General features: G+C 46.4%; 1 protein-coding gene across 1 annotated transcript in view; it reads right to left on the bottom strand.

Moving 5' to 3' along the window:
* The window catches only part of LOC142362179 (GRAM domain-containing protein 4-like), a 42,157-nt gene extending 25,097 nt beyond the window's left edge, over window positions 1–17,060 (bottom strand). The window contains exons 1-2 of the mRNA XM_075428316.1: window positions 17,004–17,060; window positions 2,592–2,712 (exon numbers count right to left, since the gene is read on the bottom strand). Coding sequence (XP_075284431.1) covers window positions 2,592–2,712; window positions 17,004–17,031 — 149 coding nt within the window. The 5' untranslated portion in view covers window positions 17,032–17,060. The remainder of the gene's footprint in view (window positions 1–2,591; window positions 2,713–17,003) is intronic.
* Between the last annotated feature and the right edge of the window lie 4,444 nt (window positions 17,061–21,504).

A 21,504-nucleotide genomic window follows, 5' to 3' on the forward strand; every position in this document is an offset into this window, starting at 1 on the left:
ATACTGCAACTATTAAAACAATTTCTTCCTTCTTACACTACAGCATGGTTTGTTTTTCATTAGTAGTTCACAGAACTTTGCTTATAGAATAAGCAAAAAGAAGAGTATATGCAAACATATGCGTATCTATTTAAAGCTTGTATGAAAAATTACCTGAGAAGCAGGGCAAATTTGGTTTTGTTGACGTAAGCAGAGGCAGCCTTCCGTGGTTACTTTGCTTAACAAAATCACGTTTCCCCCAGGTGTAAATGTGGCCCATTACATATTTGATTGTGTCAGCCAACACTTTGTCTGTATCCTAATAAAAGTATTTTAAAATGTCTACAGTGAAGTGCAAAAAGATAAAAAACAGCGAAGAAGAATTTCACACAACGGAGCACAAGTTAAGGAAAAACCACAGCAAGCTGATTTTCCTCCTTCTGTTTAGAAACTGGAAATTTTTCGAAGTCTTATTTTGTTGTCATCTTACATTCACCTGCCTGCTGCAAAAAGGTTGGAATATTAGCACGACTGGTTAGAGGAAGACTTGGGTAAAGGGGTAATTGGCTGAATGTAATCCCCAAAGGCAATACCCAGCTAATAAGGCGAGCGTAATCCTCCGGATACCTAAATGAGAATACAGCATCGCGGCGGACAAGTCATCCTACCTTAATTTAGCAATGGCATACCTCGTATCTCTGTAAACCGCAAGCACTCACAGGCTGCAGTGGGCCCTTCAGACCCTGGGCCATCCTCATTACTCTGGAACAGGGCAGGGTGATGGGTACCTTCCTGCAGAGGAAGATGGCTCCTCATCCTTCTCCAGGACTCCCAGCAATGACGGGATCACTCTCCCCGTTTTCTGTGTGTGACCTAGAGCCCAGGCACTCTGCTCTCGGGAGAAAGCCTAAAGCCCTGTGCCAGCGCTAAAGACAAACATGTGGAATTTGCATCTCAAGCAGCTTCTTCAAGGCAGCGAGTCACAGACAAGAAAGTCGCCTGAAGCCTCCGTTTTATCTACCAACAGCAGAAAACAGTACTCATTGCTTTGTGCCGCTGTTACCAAGATAGCCAACACTCTCAGCACGGGGAGTAACACAGCAAATACAGTGTTTGTGGGTGCTTATGAGGAGCAGCTGAGGAAACTGGGCTTGTTTAGTCCGGAGAAGAAGAACCTGAGGGGAGTCCTTATTGCTCTCTACAACTACCTGAAAGGTGGTTGTAGAGAGGTGGGTGTTGGTCTCTTCTCCCAAGTAACAAGTGATACGAGAGAGAACAGCCTCAAGTTGCATCAGGGGAGGTTTAGATTGGATGTTAGGAAAAATCTCTTTACTGAAAGAGTGGTCAGGCACTGGAACAGGCTGCCCAGGGCAGTGGTTGAGTCACCATCCCTGGAGGTATTTAAAAGATGCGTAGCTGTGGTGCTCAGGGACACGTTTTAGTGGTGGACTCGGTAGTGTTAGATTTACGGTTGCACTCAATGATCTACAGGTCTTTTCCAACCTAAAGGATTCTATGATTCTACAGGAGTAGGAGGTAAACAGACCACAGAAAGCAACTAGGCTCACATGTTTCCTATAAATGGCTCCTATATCCATTGCTACAGACTACCAGTGGATGTGGACTGCTGGCCTGACCAGAAAGGCATTTTCACACTCAGGATGAATACAGAAAGAAGCAGCAGGATGGGAGCAGCTTGTATGGCACTGGGAAACCTCATATCCAAGCAAAAAGTTTCGCCTGTTTGTTCTTGCTTGTCACCTCTAAGTAACCAGCAGTGCTATCGCACGCAATTACCAACTCAGCCTGCACCATCTCCTGATGACAGTAGTTGATGCTGAACCAAAGATCCTACTGCTCAGCCAAGTAATCTTAGCTACTGTTGAGGAAGATAACACGGGGAGCGACGTATGCAAGTGGTCTAGACCAACAAGGCCACCAAGCAGGTGCTACGGTCTTAAGACCTAAAGTCCATGCAGCTAGGCAGACTAAGGAGAGACAACATCAAATGTGATGCTTTGCATCATCAAGGTGGGTGTCCTCAAGGCTGAAAGGACTTACGGGTATAGGGAAGCATGTTTTGTCATTGCAGTGGCAAGAGACGCTCAAACTCCAGTCACTACCACATATTTAGGGTTGTGCCGTGATACTGGGATGTCCTTGCTGCGGCTAGACCAGGAGTAACAATGACTGCGCAGTCTGGAGATGACACAGGTTTTGAAGAGGCAAAGCATATGCAATGGCATGGCGAAGGCCCTGGCATTCAATAGCACACAGGGCACACTAATAGCTCCAGGTAGGTGAGATCCCAGAGGGAGGGCATCAGAGAAGGTGAAACAAAGAATAGCCCAACGACACAAGTGTCAGGACACCTCTGCAGCTAGGGCATTCCACATGGTGAAGTAATGCAGATGTACGTGGGTGCACAAGATGTACTTTTACAGGAAAACAGACAGCTTCTCTCTCTGGGAGCTACTAATTGACTTTAAGAAAGCCTAGGCTGGAAATGGATGCTTTCACCAGAACTCCTCAGACACAGTCAGAGATTTCAAGTGGCTTTCAGCTTTACAGTGAAGATATTTATCTTACCTTGCTTTAGATATTTCTCTTACCTTGCTTTAAGTACTTCAGTGACTTTTTGTTCTAGCTCTAATCTCCTCTGCCGTTCCTTTTCTAGCTCCTGCCTCAAGGTTTCAGCATTTGTGTCTTCTCTCAGCTTCCGGAGCTCCTCCTCTGTTAATTAAGGGAGAACAAAAAGATTTAGTTACCCTGAAGCATTTCTATAAGAAAATTAAAACTAGTTATGACAGATTAGGTGTTGTTTGTTTTTTTTTTAATCTATGCTACCCCGAATACCTTCACCAGAAAATACAAGTAGTCAAGGGCTAGAGAGACTTCATAAAAAGTACACAGCTGTATCATGTAGAAAATGTTTAGTTACAAATATTAAAGCGAGGAGGAAAACAACTTCAAGGTTTTATTTTCAAGGCGCAGTGTGTCAAAAACAAGCCCTTGGTACTAGCTACCTTTACCTAAATACAACGTGACATACCCTTCATTCCCCAAAGAAATAATCAGCAGGAAAGGCTGTCTACTGCAAAATCCAGTGGTCAAACAAGAAAAAAAAAAAACCTGTCTGTTCTCTTCTCCCATGTCTATGGGTAGGAAAAAAACCCCAAACTTATATTCACATAAAGTTATATGCTGCCACATAACCCTCTATCCATCAGTTTCTGGTACCCCTGTATTTTTATATGCCGGATGGCCCCATCATGGACCAGAGTATCTCACAGTTTTAAGAAGGGGTTATGAGACAAGGAACTAAGTTCAGATTTTTACCCTTTTCAGAGATTACAGTGTGTCCTACTACCTTCCATGTAATCATTTATGTATAAATATATATACGCATACACACACATATACTTAGTCACACAAACACATATACACTCACAAATTTTTTCATGAGAACTTAGTATCAGCTATGCCTAAGGCTTTTATGTGGCTAACTAGCCTTGCTTTTTTCTCACTGGCAGTATCCTTGTTCATGACCTTATTTTACTCTTGAGCTATAACGGGGTCACTATCACTGATCACTTTTCCAAGACAGGTATACGAGAGACACGATACAAAGAAGATCGGGAATCTCTCTCTCTCTTTTTTTCTTTTTGTTAAACAATAAGATTACTCCGCATTTTGGTCTCTGGCCTGTTTTTTAAGCTCAGTCTCGACAATAAATAATAGAATAGCAGGTGTATTTCAAGCTTAAAGCAAACCAGAGCAGAAAATACTTGCTAATTCCACTACCTACACAGACACAGGGGTTCAGACTTCATGTCATTTTACAAGATTTGTATATTGTGTTCCACCCTTCAGCAACCTCTTCCGTTTCTTTTCTCATATTGCCTTGCAAATCTTTGATAATCAGATAATTTTGATAGCTGAGCCTCTCCGACTCCAATCGTTATGTGTTTTGAGAAGGTCTGAAGCCCTTGTGCAAATATTCAGAAGAACAGACAAACTCCAGCCCCTCTGCAGGAGGCCCTTGTGTGGTGTCTCCCATCATTTTATCCGCTCTGTAGGTTAGGTGCTGGTAGATTATCTGTATTTCCGCAGCACTAAGAGGTTTAGAGCACAGCATCAGGAGCGACAGGCAAGAGATACACGAATCGAGAGGACAGTACAACATGATGGCTTCCACCGTGAGGCTACAGGCTGAACTCCACCAAACTGAAAGGAGTGCTGTCATCTCCCCACTGATGCTTTGGTAGCAACCCCAGAAAGAAGAGTTGGAGCACAGAAACCAAGTTATCCTCCAGCAACTAAAACTGACATTTATTCCCGAGGGTACGGAACTTTCACTGTTGGAGCAGGTATTGTCTCTCCTGTAAATAACTGGAAAGATACAGACAGAAGGGCTTACCTACACATGGAGCTGTTCCTCATTATGTGTCCACAAGGAATTTTAAATACAAGAAAACTACGTTTGTAATTAGCTTACCCTACTTTCACAGGGCTCGCCTTGTTCCAGAACAAGAGCACGCACACAGCTGAGGGGAAACATCTGTCGCACTTCAAATGCACTGGAGCTTGGGCAATATCATGAAGATATCACAAAAAGTTCCAAAGCCTGATAGGGATGTTATCTTCTCAAGACCGTGAAAAGCAAAAAGTTCTTCATTAAGCACTTGTGGTTTTTTTTAAAGAGGAAGTGACTATGCATTATGTGTACATAAGAAAACCGCAAGTAGTGTAAATTAACCTCAATGCCCTTGAAAGGCTACTCAGATCTTCCAGTCTCCTTAATCCCAGTTGTTCTGACTGCGCTACATCTTGTTCTATTAAAAACAAAACAACCCCCCCCCAGGAACTTGACCTCTAGGAGAACAGGCAGTGCCAGAGATGCAGAATTTCTTTACGCAAAGAGGCAGAGTTAAAGGGTACACAATGGACAACGTAGAACTCCCATAAACCAAAACAAAAAATACATCATTAAGGATTGTCACAGCTTCACATTTCACAGCATTTCCTAACTTTCAAGTACATGACTTTGCAATTTAAATTCACCCCAGTCTGGCTGCTCTGGCCCCTCCAACTCTTTCAAGCAGTGTTTGTTGCTACGTTGGCAGCAGTGTGGTCTGGCATTGTAAAACCTCCGTGTCTGGTTAGTTAAATACTTATGTTTGCGAAGCAACAGAAACCACAGAGGGGAAAAAAAAAACCAAAAAAAAAAGGAAAAATAAAGAAAAAAAAAAGAAAAAAAAAAGAAGATGTACTCTTCCTTACTATCTCCCTGAAATAATCTACAATTTGGCCAAGCTGAACTGAACATACAGAGGACATTTCTCTAGCCCCAACGGCTCTTATAGAATCATAGGTTGGAAAATGACCTCTAAGATCATCGAGTCCAACCATCCACCCAACACCACCATTCCTACTAAACCATATACTGAAGTGCCACATCTACATGTTTTTTAAACACCTTCAGGGATGTTTACCACCTGCCTGGGCAGCCTATTCCAATGCCTTCCTACAGAACGGGTGAAGATGGCTACAAAACACAGAGGTCATGGACCCTTGTGAAGAACCCGGAAGAACATTTCACCCCGGAAGTTTCATCTACCATGGCATCTAGTACTGAGCTTTAGAGATTAGTATCCTCCTTGATGACGAGAACGGAGTGCTCCTTGGATTTCATCTTCAGACAATCAAAATTCAAACACCTTCCCCCCTACACACACACACAAAAGGGTAAAACACAAAAGGTCAAGCTTCGGGTCCAAGATCAATCAGCTCCCATAATTTCCCTCCCAGGCACATCAATCTCAGCTTCCTATCTCCTGCTGGGCAAGAAACACTACAATACTACAAGCGCCTCAGCGCGTGTCTTAACTGGACATGTAGGCGATGCGAGCAGCCATAAAGGTGACCTGGCTATCAGGGGAAAATGCTGAACAGAAGAAAATGTCTGCTGAAATACTGACACAGAAAATGCCAGCCAGCCTGGGAACTAGGCCTGGGAACCAGAAGCATCCTTGAGAAGAGCAACTGGCCTCTCAGAAGTACGCAGCTGGATACCTAGAAACCAGAGACATCCTGAGATACCATTGACAAGCGCAAAAAACAAGGAACTGTAGCAGCAACTTACCATCTGAAAAGGTGAAAAACAGTCTGGAAAAAGGGGAAAACATCCTGAGAAAGTAAGAATTAGTAACTGGCATTGGCTGTTCTATCTGCAAGAACAGGAAAATGGTCTGGAAAAATAAAAACTGACCTTAGAGAAAAGAAAACCTCAACATCTATCACCTATTCCAGGTGAAAAATCGAAAGAAACAGCACCTATTCACTGCTTGAAGTGGTGGTGCCCTACACCTCCTTATGTCTCTATCATATAAGAATTACTTAATTTCTACCCAAAATGGAGCTTCTCTTTCCAAGAACTTCCCGTGCTGCATGTACCTTTCCTTTCCCAAATAGGCTGAGCTCTCCACACAAAGTTTCTTAGGGCTCTTGGACCCTCACGGGGGAGGTTTTGATTTGTCCTTCCCTCTGGGATGGTCTGGCCCATTCAGAGATCTGTGCAATGAGCTTGACACTGGTATTAGTGTAAACATATGTGTATGTGCATATGAGTAATCTGTCATAATTACATCTGCTGCAATATTACTGATAAGGTTACTTCACTAGGGATAAGTTTGTAGTAACTTGTAATAGTATACACACACCCACTTGGTTGCTGCCAATAATTTGTAATGGCTTTATATATTTCTTTTTCCCATTCATACATATATTTGCTTTATCAATCATAGGTACAGTTGCCGGTGGTGATGTTTGTGGCAACCTGTAATAAAGTAGAGAAACTTAAGAGTAAAAGGCCTCTGTGTCCTTGTGTATTACAGAATCCTACCAACCTACAGTCACAATCTCTACACACTTGCAGGCTTGGTAACCCTTTAGGTCGTGACAGCACGTGTGACCCTGAAAAACTGCTTTAAAACCTCTCCAGCAAAGTCAACTTGTACAGAAAAGCAGCACAATATCTGGATGACATTGCACTTTTAAAAATGAGCCTTAGCAGTCTGTGAGACAAGGCAGTAACAGTGTTTCAGTTACGTTAACCTGCATATTATCGCCCTGCAAACCTAGGAGAATTGACCCCATAGGGAAAGACCATCAACAGCGACGCATCTCATGGGTTACAAAAAAATTATCCATTTCATTTTTTCTACATCTTTTTACCCTCTATTAGGTATAACATAACTATCACACCTGAATTCTAAGGATTTGGCCATTTAAATTTGAAGACCGAACATTTCAAAAAGTTTAGCTGATTTCATGTAACTGCTAAAAGACAAGCTACTGCGTGTTTGGTTGCATCAGCCGCTAGAGCAACTGAAAAATCTCAATTTGCTCCTCAGAATACACAAGCTTTTAAGAAATGTTTTGAGAAAAACCTCTTCAATACTGAAGTATTCAGTTCAGGTGAGACTGAACAGAACCTGAGCGGTATTTGGAACAGAAGGATGGTACATCAGGCTGGGAAGGCGTGGCAGCAGGTTGGGTTTCTAATTCCATACCGCATGTGCAGTAAAGCGGATGTTTCCCTTAATGTGGGGACTGGAGGTGGATTACGGAGTCTCCTGGTAGCTGTTTTACATAATACTATTGCTTCATAGACCTACAGGTACGCTGCAAAATCCCCCTCTGCGACAAAGTGACCAAAAATTTCTTTCAGGGGGCACAGCTAGAGACTGCAGACCACTATTCCTAGCTACCAAATCAGTTCAGTGTTACCTCTAAGGAGACCAAGTTAAAAACTAGAAATGCCAAAAAGCGTACGTGCACCCTGTCATATTTACATGGGGAAACACCAGTGCCTAACAAGACAGAAATAACCCTTCTCTAATTATGGCTCCCTTCAACCCTTTGAACATCACCAGAGTTCAAGTGTGTTGTTTCATTGGTACCAAACGCCCTAAATCCCAACCACAGACCGTCAGACTGGATCTCGCCAGCAGCACTGACAGCGCCAGGCACCGGAAGTTATCTCCAGCGCAGGCAGCTTCTACCCTTGCCAGACTCCCAACTCCCACAGAAAGCAATTATTATTGTAAGTTTGTCCCAAGTAAACCAACCATATGACATTACTAACAAGATGTTAGAGTCTGAAAACATGTCTATCTTCATCATCATAGACACTGAAGAGCTTTTAGTCTTAATCGTAGACACCAGCAGCAAAGGACAGCCTGCTGTGAAAGACATGGGACAGCTACACCACTTCTGCTAAAGCAAAGACATGCAAAGACCATGGTCTGACCAACAAGCAGTAGTGGAGGAAGGACCCACAACAGAAATCTCTAACCTGTTTTTTCTCCTGTGTACAGTTATTCTGTAATTCATATTCTCCTCTGGAGACAAGTTCACAATTCATAGCTATAACTGGATACACCTTAATTGCGTACTCTTTGTTACCTGTTCTTCTTCTAATCCACGGCTCTCCTGTTCTAATCCAGGACTACTCTTCTTCAGGTCTTATGTCCTTTCCACCGGTGACCTGAGACCCACAGAGACTGCCAAAGACTGCACAAATCTGTTCGAAAGACTTCAGATAAAACATTAGCCTTTGATCCCAGACACTGCAAGACATTCTACTACTTTGCATGCCAGATGCTTGGGAAAGAAAGGGGCTTGTCTAAGCCATCACTCTAGCCGCTCCACTTTATTAGCTGTCCTTTTTTCTTGAAGACACCTCTTAAGTTCATGTCCTCGTTCATGCCTGGACGTCGACGCTTCACCTGGGAAGCACAAAGCTCACCCGCTCAGGAGGACTACTCTTAGCATTTTAAGAAGGAAGAACTTAAAAACCTCCCTTTTCAAGCCCCAAACTCCAGGTTGGCCGTCTAACCCTTCCTTTGTCTTGTGTGGTTAGGTGGTCACTTCCGAAACGGATACCAGCCTTCTTGTTCTTCATAACTCTTCCAGAGCTGGACAACGAGTGGTCTGGAGAGTCACCTGAGCCAACAGACAGAAGCTACAGTGGGAAGCGGGTGGGAAACGCAGCTGGACTGTAGCGTTATCTGATCACAGTTTTAGAAACTCCTTCCTACTATAAAAATACCAGCCATGCCAATTTGCCTTAAACAACCCCTAACACAGGTCTGGCATTTACACAATCCTTGTTTGGTGGTTAAACAATCCCTCTTTTTACTTTTTTTTGTTTCCATCAGTCTGTTGTGCCTCTCTTCGCTCTCTCAAGGGCAGAGCTCCTGCTGCAGTACTGTCAATAAGCATTGCTGTTGAGGACCAACTTCTGCGTCTCTCTGCATACACCTACAGCGTGGGGAGCAGCACGGGCTCTCCCTGCGTGGGTAGGAAAGTCTGAACCATCATCCTGCTTCTCACTGGCATTAGCATTCCCCTGGTACTATTTTCCTCACCTCAACAGCAGAGGTTCACGTGAAGTGTTCTTCTGTTTCCTGTGGTGAGGGAGACTGATGTACAAAGCACATCGTATCTGACAAGATCTTCTTCTATGCAAACTGGCCTAGTCTCCTCCCTCACCATTCTTGCCATGTCCCACTTCGCGTGAGTGAGGTTAGAAACAATTAAGATGCAGTTACTCTGGTACGTACAAAATAGTTACGCTAACAACCTATTAGTAACTTTACACTTACATGTACTGTTTTCAGGGAAGCTTTATAGTGTTGTAACAGACACAGGATCATTTCCCCTTCATTACAGAAGGATTTTAAATTAAGTTTCCCAAAAATATCGGAACCATCTTAAAAAATTAATAACTTACTGAGACAGATCCCCTTCTCAAAACATCACTTCTATCGCCAGATACACTTTTGCCAGCAAAACAGTAACAAAAAGTACTGCTGCTCTATGAATTTTCAGAAATTTCAGAAGAGTTGCAGAATCCATCTAAAATGAAGGGAACTGCAAAAATGTTGTCACTATTGCAGGAACTGTTTTCACTCCCTGGTTTTGCCAGGAGTGAAACAGGCTATAAACATTCCAACGCCTGGCTCGGGAACAGCAGCAGGCTCTTCCAGCAAGGCTTTCACGTTACACAGCCAGGAAGGGCAGGATCCACACGGGGCTCCCGAAATCTCCGTCGCGGTTACACAGCAGGGACAGGCACAGCAGTGCTGACCGCTGCCCTGCCTCAGCCTTCACGCTCACTCCACGATTCATGAAGCCAAGCTGGGCACCCAAAAAAAGGCAGGAGCAAGCGCACAGCCCACCTACGTAACACCAGGCGTTGGCAGCGTCTGCTGGAGCCGGCGGAGGAGCTGAAGCAACACATTTCTGTCGGCGCGGTGCTGCACTAGGGTTAACCAGCCCCACGAACAGGCGGCGTGACAGCACGTCATCCTCCGGGGCTGGGCCCGCCAGCATCCCGGCATCTTCACGCCGCCACCATTCACACTTGTCGCCCAGCCTTGAGGGCAGATGGCACGAGCCAGGCCCGGGACAAGGACAGCCCAGGCCTCCAGCCTGCTGCCGCACTGGGCTGGGGTCCCACCCTCTCCCTCTCCCCTCGTCTCGGGAAGCTTGTGCTCTTGGAAGCCAAGTTGGGAGCGAGCAAGAGCACAACTCATCCTGCACCAGTCAGAGCAGAGTCCTTGCAGGTGAGAAATGGAGGTCTGAACCCTCCTCCGTCCATACTGAGGCCTTCTAAACCTCAGACAAGTGCCCTAACCTGCTCACGATTGCCTCTTCCAGCAACGTTTCCAGGAAAACTGAGCCAGAGCTTTGGAGGGTTTTCTTTGTCCAGGAAGGCTACACATGAACTCAGTATACATGGCGCATCATGCAAGCGTCTCTGGGTGTAAGCAAAACCTTTCCTACACCTCTTAATGAACTTTCCCTACCTTTACAAGAAGCTTCTCAGTCAGAACGCAGAGCGAGAAAAACTTCTGAACAAATTTGTTAATACAACGCAAGGGAGAGCAGCTCTGCTGAACAGACAACTCTGCAGCAAAGCCTCGGCTCACATCTTTCTCCTGCAGCTTCTCTGCGTTCCCAGGGAGAACATTCAAGAAGTCTCCCCATTGGTCACCACACGTAAACCACAGTCCTCATCCGAGGCAGTCCACAAGGGCGAGGGACCTGTGCAGATCTCCCAGAAGCCCCCTGTTCGTGTCTGGGAGGCCAGGACTTTAAGCTGAAAGAAAGGAGGCGTAGGGAGAAGAGCAAAGGGTGCGAGACGCCCAGGGCAAACTCCACTGCCACAGCAGCCTCCAGCAGGCTTCAGCAGCCCACGCTGCATCGCCAGGATCCCTTGGCCAGGGTTGACCATCTAGCAAGGAATGGCTACTACGACCCACAGCTGGGAGCTGGTGCCTCAGACAGACAAGGCAGCTACTTACTCTCTTACCAGAGTCTTTGTCTGCTACACAAATCAACCCTGCTTCAGAATTGCTGATCACAAGCCTGCCGGGTCAGTAAGAAGACAGCAGAACCAATGCAGTGAAACTATTCCTCTGCTCTTCTCCAGCTCTGCTGCTGCAGGTGTTTGACCCTCACGTCAGGAGAAATTATACCTAGGGTGTTCTGACACAGTTGGTAATTGGACTCTGACGCAGTTTCATAGTTAATTTGTTGCATACGATTATGAAGGCTGTTTGAGGAGGTATTAGCATTTCTGTACAGAACAGGACTTTGTAGTGCAGGTCTTTTGCTGGTCATCACCAGCACCACAAGCTTCGCCTCTAATGTTTACCACCTGCTAACATGCCAGATTTGCCTGAGGACCATGTATGGCTTTCTAGAGCTCTACTTTCATGAGGTCTGTATTCTGCCGGGTTGCTCTTCTTACAAAGAATCCTCAGGTCATTTACACCAAAAAGCAGAAGCCAGAGAAAACACTGTGGAGTTAGTTGCACACACGCTTTAAAAAGGCACATGAGAATAAAGAATGTGGGGGAACAGAAATATCAATGGCAAAGAAGCATAATCCTGACTTCTTTTGTAATGCTGCGATAAAATCCTAGCCAAACCCAGCAGTTCTGCAAGCCCCTAGAGACTCCTGCCACAGTCTGCTGTACAGAGTGGAATGCAAAACCCTTGTGGCAGAGGACTTTATTTCCTCCTAAAGTTCTTCATCCACGCATGGTGTTTCTTCGATGTACCAGTTCATGACTAACCCTCTTCCCTAACAGCCACCCGGTTCGTTTACTCTTAGCTGCTGCTACCACCGACTCCTCTTCCCCGAGGCTGCTCACGTTAGCATTGCGAAAAGCTTGAGCATCCTTGACTGAGAACTAGCTAATACTTCACGTAAACCATGGGACGCACGCATGCTTACAAAGCACCTTGCAGCACCGGGACCAGAGTGCTGACATCTGCAAAACTGTCCTCCACAAGCAGGCACAAACAGTAATGGGAAGAAAAGCAGGACGTGTAGCTTAATGAGGTGCAAACCCCAGAAGATATTGCCTACCTTTTTCTCTTTCAAATGCAAGAACAGCAAGCACGTTTTTATTCCTTGTTTACATACAACTAGGTTTCGAAATGGAAGCACTAAAACCACTGCTAACCTTAGCATGTTAATCTAGATGCCCCAGTGCAGCAGCTGCCTTCCACACTTGAACCCTCAGCCAGCACCAAGGCAGTGTTCACACACATTCAAATCAAGGTTACGGTAATACTCCAAGTCCTTTAGCAATGGATGGTTCTGACGGCAACAGCCCCAAGATGAAGCTTTACCCACCCTCGTGCATTTGGAGGTCCAGCAGACCGAGCTCTCCGCGCTTTTCGTTCAGCACGAACCCACCCTGATACCGCAGTCTCACCAGACCCAACACGCATCGAATATTTTCAGCATTCCTGTACCACGGCTCAGAACGAGCCATTAGATTACAGAGATTAAGACCATTCCCGCACAGACAGGAAAAGCAACTTTAGCCCTTCTGGCCGGAAGAGCCATCTGATCCCTCCCTTGCTTAAGACGTCATTATCCCAGATCCTTTCTTCCTCCGCGTGCCTCATCCTCCTGTCAGTCTGCAGCTTAAACCCCTTGCATTTCCAGTCACATTTTATTTGCATTTACAGCTTTGCAACACGCTAAGCAGTGCCTCTCCATCTTCACCTCTCGGGATGTTTCGATTATCTCTTCGCTAGGGAGGAGATTCATCCGGTGTCTCAGACGAAGACATTCTCCCGTTACTGACAACCATTTCTCTGCAGTAACTACTTGCTCCGGATTTCCTCTGCAGCTTGTAGAGGCCACAGTTAGCTTTGGGATGTGCTTCACTGAAAACACTGCTGAGCCAAACCGCACCTTCTACTTGTGCCTACTAATGGCTGAACGGAGTTGAGAGAAGACTAACAGTTTGCTATTCTGTTAGCCAGGCACTTGCAAACACAAACCCACACTGCCTTGTAGCTCTGCTGTGTATGCGTACATTACACACAACGTATAGCTGGGAGGAAATCTCTCCTCTTTAAACCTCCTGGCTAATAACACACCTATACGAATAAGAGGTATGGAAGAGGCAAAAATAAAGTCACAGGATCAGGCTGATAGCGATTCTAAGCCCAACACATTATAAAGCAAATGCATGGAAGCTTAAATACTTCCCCCACATACTAGCAGTCGGTTTGATTTTCGCACACCTAGCTGGAGGACATGGAGTAAGAGGAAGTGGCAGACCGTTTATGTAAAACTACAATTACAGCAAGGTGTCCTTAAGGAATGCCACGATTAAAATAGTATGCAAATACAGCTGAGTGGCTTGCCTTCTTAAAAAACACCTATTGCAGCAACAGGATTCAAAAAAATAATAATCAGGCTTTCTTCCAAGGGCAAATTAAAGTAAACAAACTGCGCATTTCAAGAATGTTTCTTCTGCTCACTATCACTCCACTTTTGGGAAGGCAAAATAATAATGAAGCATTTCTAGTATTAAAAAACAAAAAAAACAACTCAAAGAGAAGGAGGAAGAAAACAGAAGAATACAGGAACTGTATCCAAAAAGCAAGCTCCTACTTCAGCTGACAAACGTAGTTACAGATTTCAGCCCAAAATTTTGAATGGGGTGTAGGGAGAATAAGGGGTATGCTTTACTGCGCTTATTTCCCTACCAGTTTATCATTCTTTCTCTTGTTTTTATGTACAGAGTTACAACCAGCTTGCCCGGAGAACACTCTAACTGCAGCTACAGCAAACCTTGGGCTTCGGTGAAGAGCTCTTGGCCTAGCAATAAGGGCTGGAGACTCCCAGGACCAACACACACCACTCAGCTGAACCGCCCTGTCAGCCTTCAACCTCCAGCCATCTGCTCCAACTTCACATGCAAGGGGGAGCTTCGTTACCCTTTACCTGCGAGTTCGCTACAAAGGTCTGTGCAAAGGAAGAAGATTCAGCTAAAAGCGGTAACACAGTTGATCAGAACGTTTTCAAACTACAGCAAGAACCTGGAGAGTAAAAATATTCACAAATATTCACAACAATGTCTGCCCCATGTAGTCACTGTAAGCACAAACTAACGACTGAGAATGGATTCACCAGCCATGGAAGCCTCTGGGAATCACAGAATCATAGAATAGTAGGGGTTGGAAGGGACCTCTGCGGGTCATCTAGTCCAACCCCCCTGCCAAAACAGGGTCACCTACAGCAGGCTGTAGAGGACCTTGTCCAGGCGGGTCTTGAATATCTCCAGAGAAGGAGACTCCACAAACTCCCTGGGCACCCTGTTCCAGTGCTCCGTCACCCTCAGAGGGAAGAAGTTCTTCCTCATGTTCAGACGGAGCTTCCTATGCTTCCGTTTGTGCCCGTTGCCCCTTGTCCTGTCGCTGAGCACCACTGAAAAGAGTTTGGCCCCATCCTCTTGATACCCACCCTTAAGATATTTATAAGCATTTATAAGGTCCCCTCTCAGCCTTCTCTTCTTCACGCTAAACAAGCCCAGCTCCCTCAGCCTCTCCTCATAGGAGAGATGCTCCAGTCCCTTCACCATCCTCGTAGCCCTCCGCTGGACTCTCTCCAGTACCTCCTCATCTTTCTTGAACTGGGGAGCCCAGAACTGGACACAGTACTCCAGATGAGGCCTCACTAGAGCAGAGTAGGGGGGGAGGAGAACCTCCCTCGACCTGCTGCCCACACTCTTCTTGATGCACCCCAGGATCCCACTGGCCTTCTTGGCACCCAGGACACACTGCTGCCTCATGGTTAACTCGTTGTCCACCAGGACACCCAGGTCCCTCTCCGCAGAGCTGCTCTCCAGCAGGTCCACCCCGAGCCTGTACTGATGCATGGAGCTGTTCCTCCCCAGGTGCAGGACCCTGCACTTGCCCTTGTTGAACCTCATCAGGTTCCTCTCTGCCCAACTCTGCAGCAGCCTGTCCAGGTCTCACTGAATGGCAGCACAGCCTTCTGGTGTATCCACCACTCCTCCCAGTTTGGTGTCCTCAGCAAACTTGCTGAGGGTGCACTCTAACTCTTCATCCAGGTCGTTGATGAAGAAGTTAAACAAGGCTGGGCCCAGTACTGACCCCTGGGGGACACCACTAGTTACCGGCCTCCAACTAGACTCAGCACCGCTGACGACAACCCTCTGAGTTCTGCCATTCAGCCACTTCTCAATCCACCTCACCGACCACTCATCCAGCCCACACTTCCTGAGCTTCCCTAGGACGATGTTATGAGAAACAGTGTTGAAAGCGTTGCTGAAGTCAAGGTAGACAACATCCACTGCTCTCCCCTCATCTACCCATCCGGTTATGCCATCGTAGAAAGCTATCAGATTGGTCAGGCATGATTTCCCCTTGATGAATCCATGCTGACTACTCCTGATAACCTTCTTTTCCTCCATTTGCTTGATGATGACCCCCAGAATGAGCTGCTCCATCATTTTTCCTGGGATGGAGGTAAGGCTGACTGGCCTGTAGTGCCCTGGATCCTCTTTCTTGCCCTTTTTGAAGATTGGAGGGACATTGGCTTTTCTCCATGATTACTCCAATCATGATACCTCGTCCTGATACCAGGGGAAGCTAACCACTCACTACAAATTCTTGCCCAGTCTCCTTTATCATGCCTCCTTCTCATACACAAGGGAAAAAAAAAAATCAAAGAAATCTTGCCAAACGATAAAAAAGTCCCAGAAAATTAATTCCAATTCCTTGAGAATATGATGAAGATAAAACACAAGTCTTGTTGTCAGATTATAATCTATAAACTGAATAGAGTCTATAGCCTTGTTATTTCTACCCCTTAGAAAATATCTGACAAGCTTCGAACACATAAAAATAATCCTCATATTCTAAAGTTCAAAAATAATCCACTAAAATGACCATTTGGGGAAGCAGCTGAGCAAGAATTCTCATTGATTTATTGCAGAGATCTCTACTTTTGTCAAGCTAAAGGAATGCTTGTCTGCCATTTTTTGCAACTTTAACTATCCTGTCTCACAATTCAGCAGTTCAAATCTGCTGAAATAAAATCCCAGAAGTCTTACAGGTGCCTCTCGCCATGAATAACAATTTTGTCTCATATATACGTGTATACACACACAAAACGAGACAAGTACCACTTGAAACCGACACATACTCTTACCTGTATTTCTTAGGCCACTTGCCAGTGATTCATATACTGTTAACAGACATGTGTTTTAAGACGTATTACTTGTTGATACAGCTGCCAAGGAAATGCATTGGTCATCCCTTCAGAAATCTCTTCCTTCTTCCAATTACTACTAGCCAAAAAACACCTACTGCAACCACATTAACGTTCAGTTAGTTCTAAAATAACCTGAAGATGTCAACACCAAGGCTTCAACTAAGCAGCTTTTGTCACATAGTCAGGTATGTTCTGAGGAACGCAATGAGGAAAAAAATATCCAAGTGACCCACAAACCTTGCCAATGCTTTTAAGTTCCTCCGAGAGAAGTGTCAGCCCACAAGCTACCCGTGCATCAAGCCCACCTCAAAATTCTGAGGCCAACTTTGGCAGTTTAGAGAAGCCTTATTTCAGCAGGCTTAAGCCATTCCCTTCCACAGAGCGTTAACTTTATACTTACGTAAAAAGTGTTTTTCCAGTAAGGCCATTTCCAGGTGACCGTTGATATCATTCAGTCTGTCAGATTCCGTTCTGTTAAAATCCTGGTCTCCTGAAGCCACGATGATGCTCCCTGGACCAGCCTACAAGAAAGCCAGAACACACTGACAGCTCCGAGGCACTTTTCTTTTGCCATTTAAAGACATCAACTTACTTCTGGGGCAGTAAAGAAACAGTCACGTGAGAAACATGCAAGTACCAACAGCTCTGCACACCTCTTATTCAGCGTTAAACTACCAAAATGAGTGAGAGCTAATCAAATGCACAGCATCTCTCCCACTTGAGTTTACAAAATGCACTTCTGGAGACCTCAGGGCGTTACTGAAAACAAAGATTTTTTTTTTTTTTCTCCTTCTTACCAGTTCTGATGCATCATCATTTAGCCTTTATTCTGCTTATTTAAAAGGCGTATTTATACTGTCCCCCTCCTCTTCCCATTCCATGAATGGTTAATGCAACGTACTTTACATACAAGGCTGTGAAGCTAGCAAAAGGAGTACTTTTCCAGATACTCACCGAGTTATTACAAAACACATATTGTATATTTTAATATCCATTTATGGGTGTGTAATTCCGAGGAGCGTGGTCCCTCTGTAAGGAAGACCAGTGCAGGGACCGCCACTCCCCCACCTCCAGTACAGCCCAGTTACGGCTGAAGGATGTGTGGCTGGTGCCCAGAAGCTCATCCTGGCAGGCCAGGAGAGGGGGGAGTCAGGAGATTATATGCCTCGACTGACTCGCAGCACCCCTCGAGCGAACTCGGCATTAGAAATACTGCAGAACGCGAGACTTAGTGACTTGGTTAGTTAAGAGCAGCAGTGACCACCGTCCTGTCCTCGATGGGAGCACAGAAAAACCCCAGACCCATGCAGCACAAGGCAGGTAATGCCGTCCTACCCCCATGAAGTGAGCACTTTTGGACAGCAAGAGGAAGGGTGGGCGAGGGCATGTCCCCGGTAATGGCTCTTCAGGCACCGTGTGCAGTCCCCACCAGGTACAAAAGGTCTGTCAGCTAGAATTACAGGAGCTTCTCCAACAGCTTGTACTCAAATCCGAAGTGCTGGATGACAGAAGCCTACATCTAAGACATGATCCCAAGGCAAAAAGGGATTTATTTACCTATCCTAGCCATTCCCCTACCCCTTGTTTGAGCTCGGAAAGCATACAGGAGCTGTAGCGCTTTCAAAAATCAGCTCGCATCCATTTAACCGCGACAGCTTAAATTACATACATATATAAATTCGACTCATTTACAGGAGAGTTAATTAAAAGACATTTTCTATGGTTTAGTTAAAATGTACCAAAAGCTCACTGACAGCAAAGTGCTTTCACTGTCAGGAATGACTTGCGCTTTTAAAACAGAACAGTGTGGAGATACCTCTTGTACACCTGTCTGAGCTGCCCAGGTGCTGAGTTTAAGCCTCAGAGTTTGCCTACGCAGGCCAGCTGGCACCCCGCAGGCACTCACCTCGCACCACCTCCCCGCGCGGCGTGCCGGGCAGCGACGCTGCGTCCAGCCCCGCCAGCAGCAGCTGCCCCGTCCCGCACCCTGCCAGCGCTGAGCAGCGGGAGCCGGCGGCACAGCAGCAGCAGCCCTGCCGGCACGAACCACGCCGCCGCAGAGACGGACAGGGCCCAGGGCTGTCCTCGCGCGGGGAGCTGCTGCACAGCGTCCTCCTCCCCCCGCTCCGGACCCCCGCTCACCCCTGCCTTCAGCAGGGAGGGACAGTGGAACACGCCACCGGCAACCACCCCGCCACCGCTGACGAGGAGCTGCGGTCTGGCTTCAGATGGACATGGGATGGCAATTAACCTCTGCGCTGATTTCTTATCTACAGAGCTAGGTTCTATTGATTTATGCCGGAAGATTTAGTGTTATCGCTTGCCACACGCTTGGAGAGCCCCAACGAGTAAGGTGTGGCTGAAGTCGGACAGTGGCACGCCAACAACACAGCCTTCCTGTACCCGATGAGGGCCTACAGGAAGGACGGAGAGGGGCTTTTCACAAGGGTGTGTAGTGATAGGACAAGGGGGAACGGCTCTAAACTAAGAAAGGGCAGATTTAGATTAGATATTAGGAAGCAATCCTTGACCATGAGGGTGGTGAAACACTGGAACAGGCTGCCCAGAGAAGCTGTGGCTGCCCCCTCCCTGGCAGTGTTCAAGGCCAGGTCGGATGGAGCACTGAGCAACCTGGTCTAGTGGAAGGTGTCCCCACTCATGGCAGGGGAGTTGGAACCAGATGATCTTTAAGGTCCCTTCCAACCCAAACCATTCTATGATTCTGCGATTCTAACATCACGCTCTACAGACAGGCAAAAGGAAAGCGTTATTAAAATACAGATTGCTGCCCAGGCGTTAAAGCGTGGCTTTCTATACCGTATATCCACATCTGGTACAAAGGGACAGTCGCTGCTCCTAGCGTGCAGGAGTTCATACGGAGCTGTCTAAAGAAAGAGTGCCACTGCTTCAAAACAAACAAACAGATAAATAAATAAAATCATGTACAGGTTAAAGAGCAAGATGCTGTACTCGTCTGGAATGCTCCCGGGCTCTGCGCATGTATTGGGTTTGCGTGGCAAGGTTTTGGTAGTGGGGGGCTACAGGGGCAGCTTCTGGGAGAAGCTGTCAGAAGTTTCCCCCATGTAAGATGGAGCCAATGCCAGCCGGCTCCAAGACGGACCCACCGCTGGCCAAGGCCGAGCCCATCAGCGATGGTGGTAGCGCCTCTGGGATAACGCAGTTAAGAAGGGGGGGGGAAACTGCAGCGAAACGGCAGTCGAGAGAGAGGAGTGAGAGCAACAACTCTGCAAACACCCAGGTCGGTGCAGAAGGAGGGGGAGGAGGTGCTCCAGACGCCGGAGCAGAGATTCCCCTGCAGCCCATGGTGAAGACCATGATGAGGCAGGCTGTGCCCCTGCAGCCCATGGGGGTCCATGGTGGAGCACATCCCCACCCGCAGCCCATGGAGGACCCCACGCTGGAGCAGGGGGATGCCCAAAGGAAGCTGTGACCCTGTAGGGAGCCTGTGCTGGAGCAGGCTCCTGACAGGACCTGTGGCCCGTGGAGAGAGGAGTCCACACCAGAGCAGGTTTGCTGGCAGGACTTGTGACCCCGTGGTGGACCCACGCTGGAGCAGGCTGTTCCTGAAGGACTGCACCCGTGGAAGGGACCCACGCTGGGGCAGCTCGTGGAGGACTGTCTCCCATGGGAGGGACCCCATGTTGGGGCAGGGGCAGAGTGTGAGGAGGAAGGAGCAGCAGAGACAACGTGTGATGAATGGACCACAACCCAAAACAGCACCTGGCTCCTGCCCAATCCGTCCCTGGCTCCCAACCCCACTTGCTGCGGTGGGGACACGAATGTAAGAGACTGAAGTGAGGGAGGAGAGGAAGAAGAACGGGGCTAGTGAATATCTAAGCATATTCCAGTTGTCATCTTCACTGATGATACTCAAGGTATTTCACCAAGATATGAGCTACATTGCAGAAATCCATCTGGAGAACTAGCTCCACTTTTGCGTCTTCAGAGATGTTAAGTCATTAACTCAGGCCCAGGATACCCTGACTGTGCCTCTTAGGAAGCAGGAAAAAGCGAAAGATGACTAGGACTGTGGACTAAATGACATGGGTGAACAGAACTCTTTCTGAAAGTTTCCAAATGTGCATATCTGCTAAAGCACTGGACCCAAGAAGTCTGACACTGGTTAACTGGTTAAAAAACAGCAGGTACACATCATTAAACTCACCAAGAAGGTTACAATGACCTTCTAAGTTAGAGAAAAAAGGAAAAAACATCCGCTAAGTCAAAACATAAGGCTGCTTGCTAAAACACCAGGAGCAACGTCACGCAATAACTGTGCAATAACAAAATGGTTTAACCAGAGAGTAAGATACAAGTTTGGTGGAAAACAGAGCATGCAATTTCCAACATTAGTGACACGATAACGTATTAATGAATACAAGTTGGAAGTGTTCAGAAAACTAAGCATGTCCAGGACAGTGATACGGGAGACATTTAAGCAGATGCTTCCTTTGTCCCAGCAGAATTTTCCCCACACCAAACACACCTTGCTGTGTCAAGAGGTGTTAACGGGCTAAAAAGATGAGAAACAAGGTCTATACATTTTCTGGAGGTCAACTGCCTGCCTCTGAATTCAAAAAGTACCTCTGTCTGAAGTTAGCATAACTGACTCAACTCACAAGTCAACAAAAAAAAAATTATCTTCTATTAATTCCAGCGTTAATTGTGTAATGTTTCTTTCGTCTGCTGCCTCTGCAGACTAGTGCTGGGACTCAGGCTGGACTAACCAATAACTTGGCTACAGATGTCCTTTCTTGCTTCTGACTCACAGTAAAAGCCTTGAAGGCTTCCACAGATTTCTGCTTTTCCTTCTGCCTCTCTAGCTTTGACAGTATTTGACACAGGAGCCCTCTTAAAACGTTGGCAATCACTATTACTCA

Source organism: Opisthocomus hoazin, chromosome 8 (genome assembly GCF_030867145.1).
Source record: "Opisthocomus hoazin isolate bOpiHoa1 chromosome 8, bOpiHoa1.hap1, whole genome shotgun sequence".
Classification (NCBI taxonomy): Eukaryota; Metazoa; Chordata; class Aves; order Opisthocomiformes; family Opisthocomidae; genus Opisthocomus; species Opisthocomus hoazin.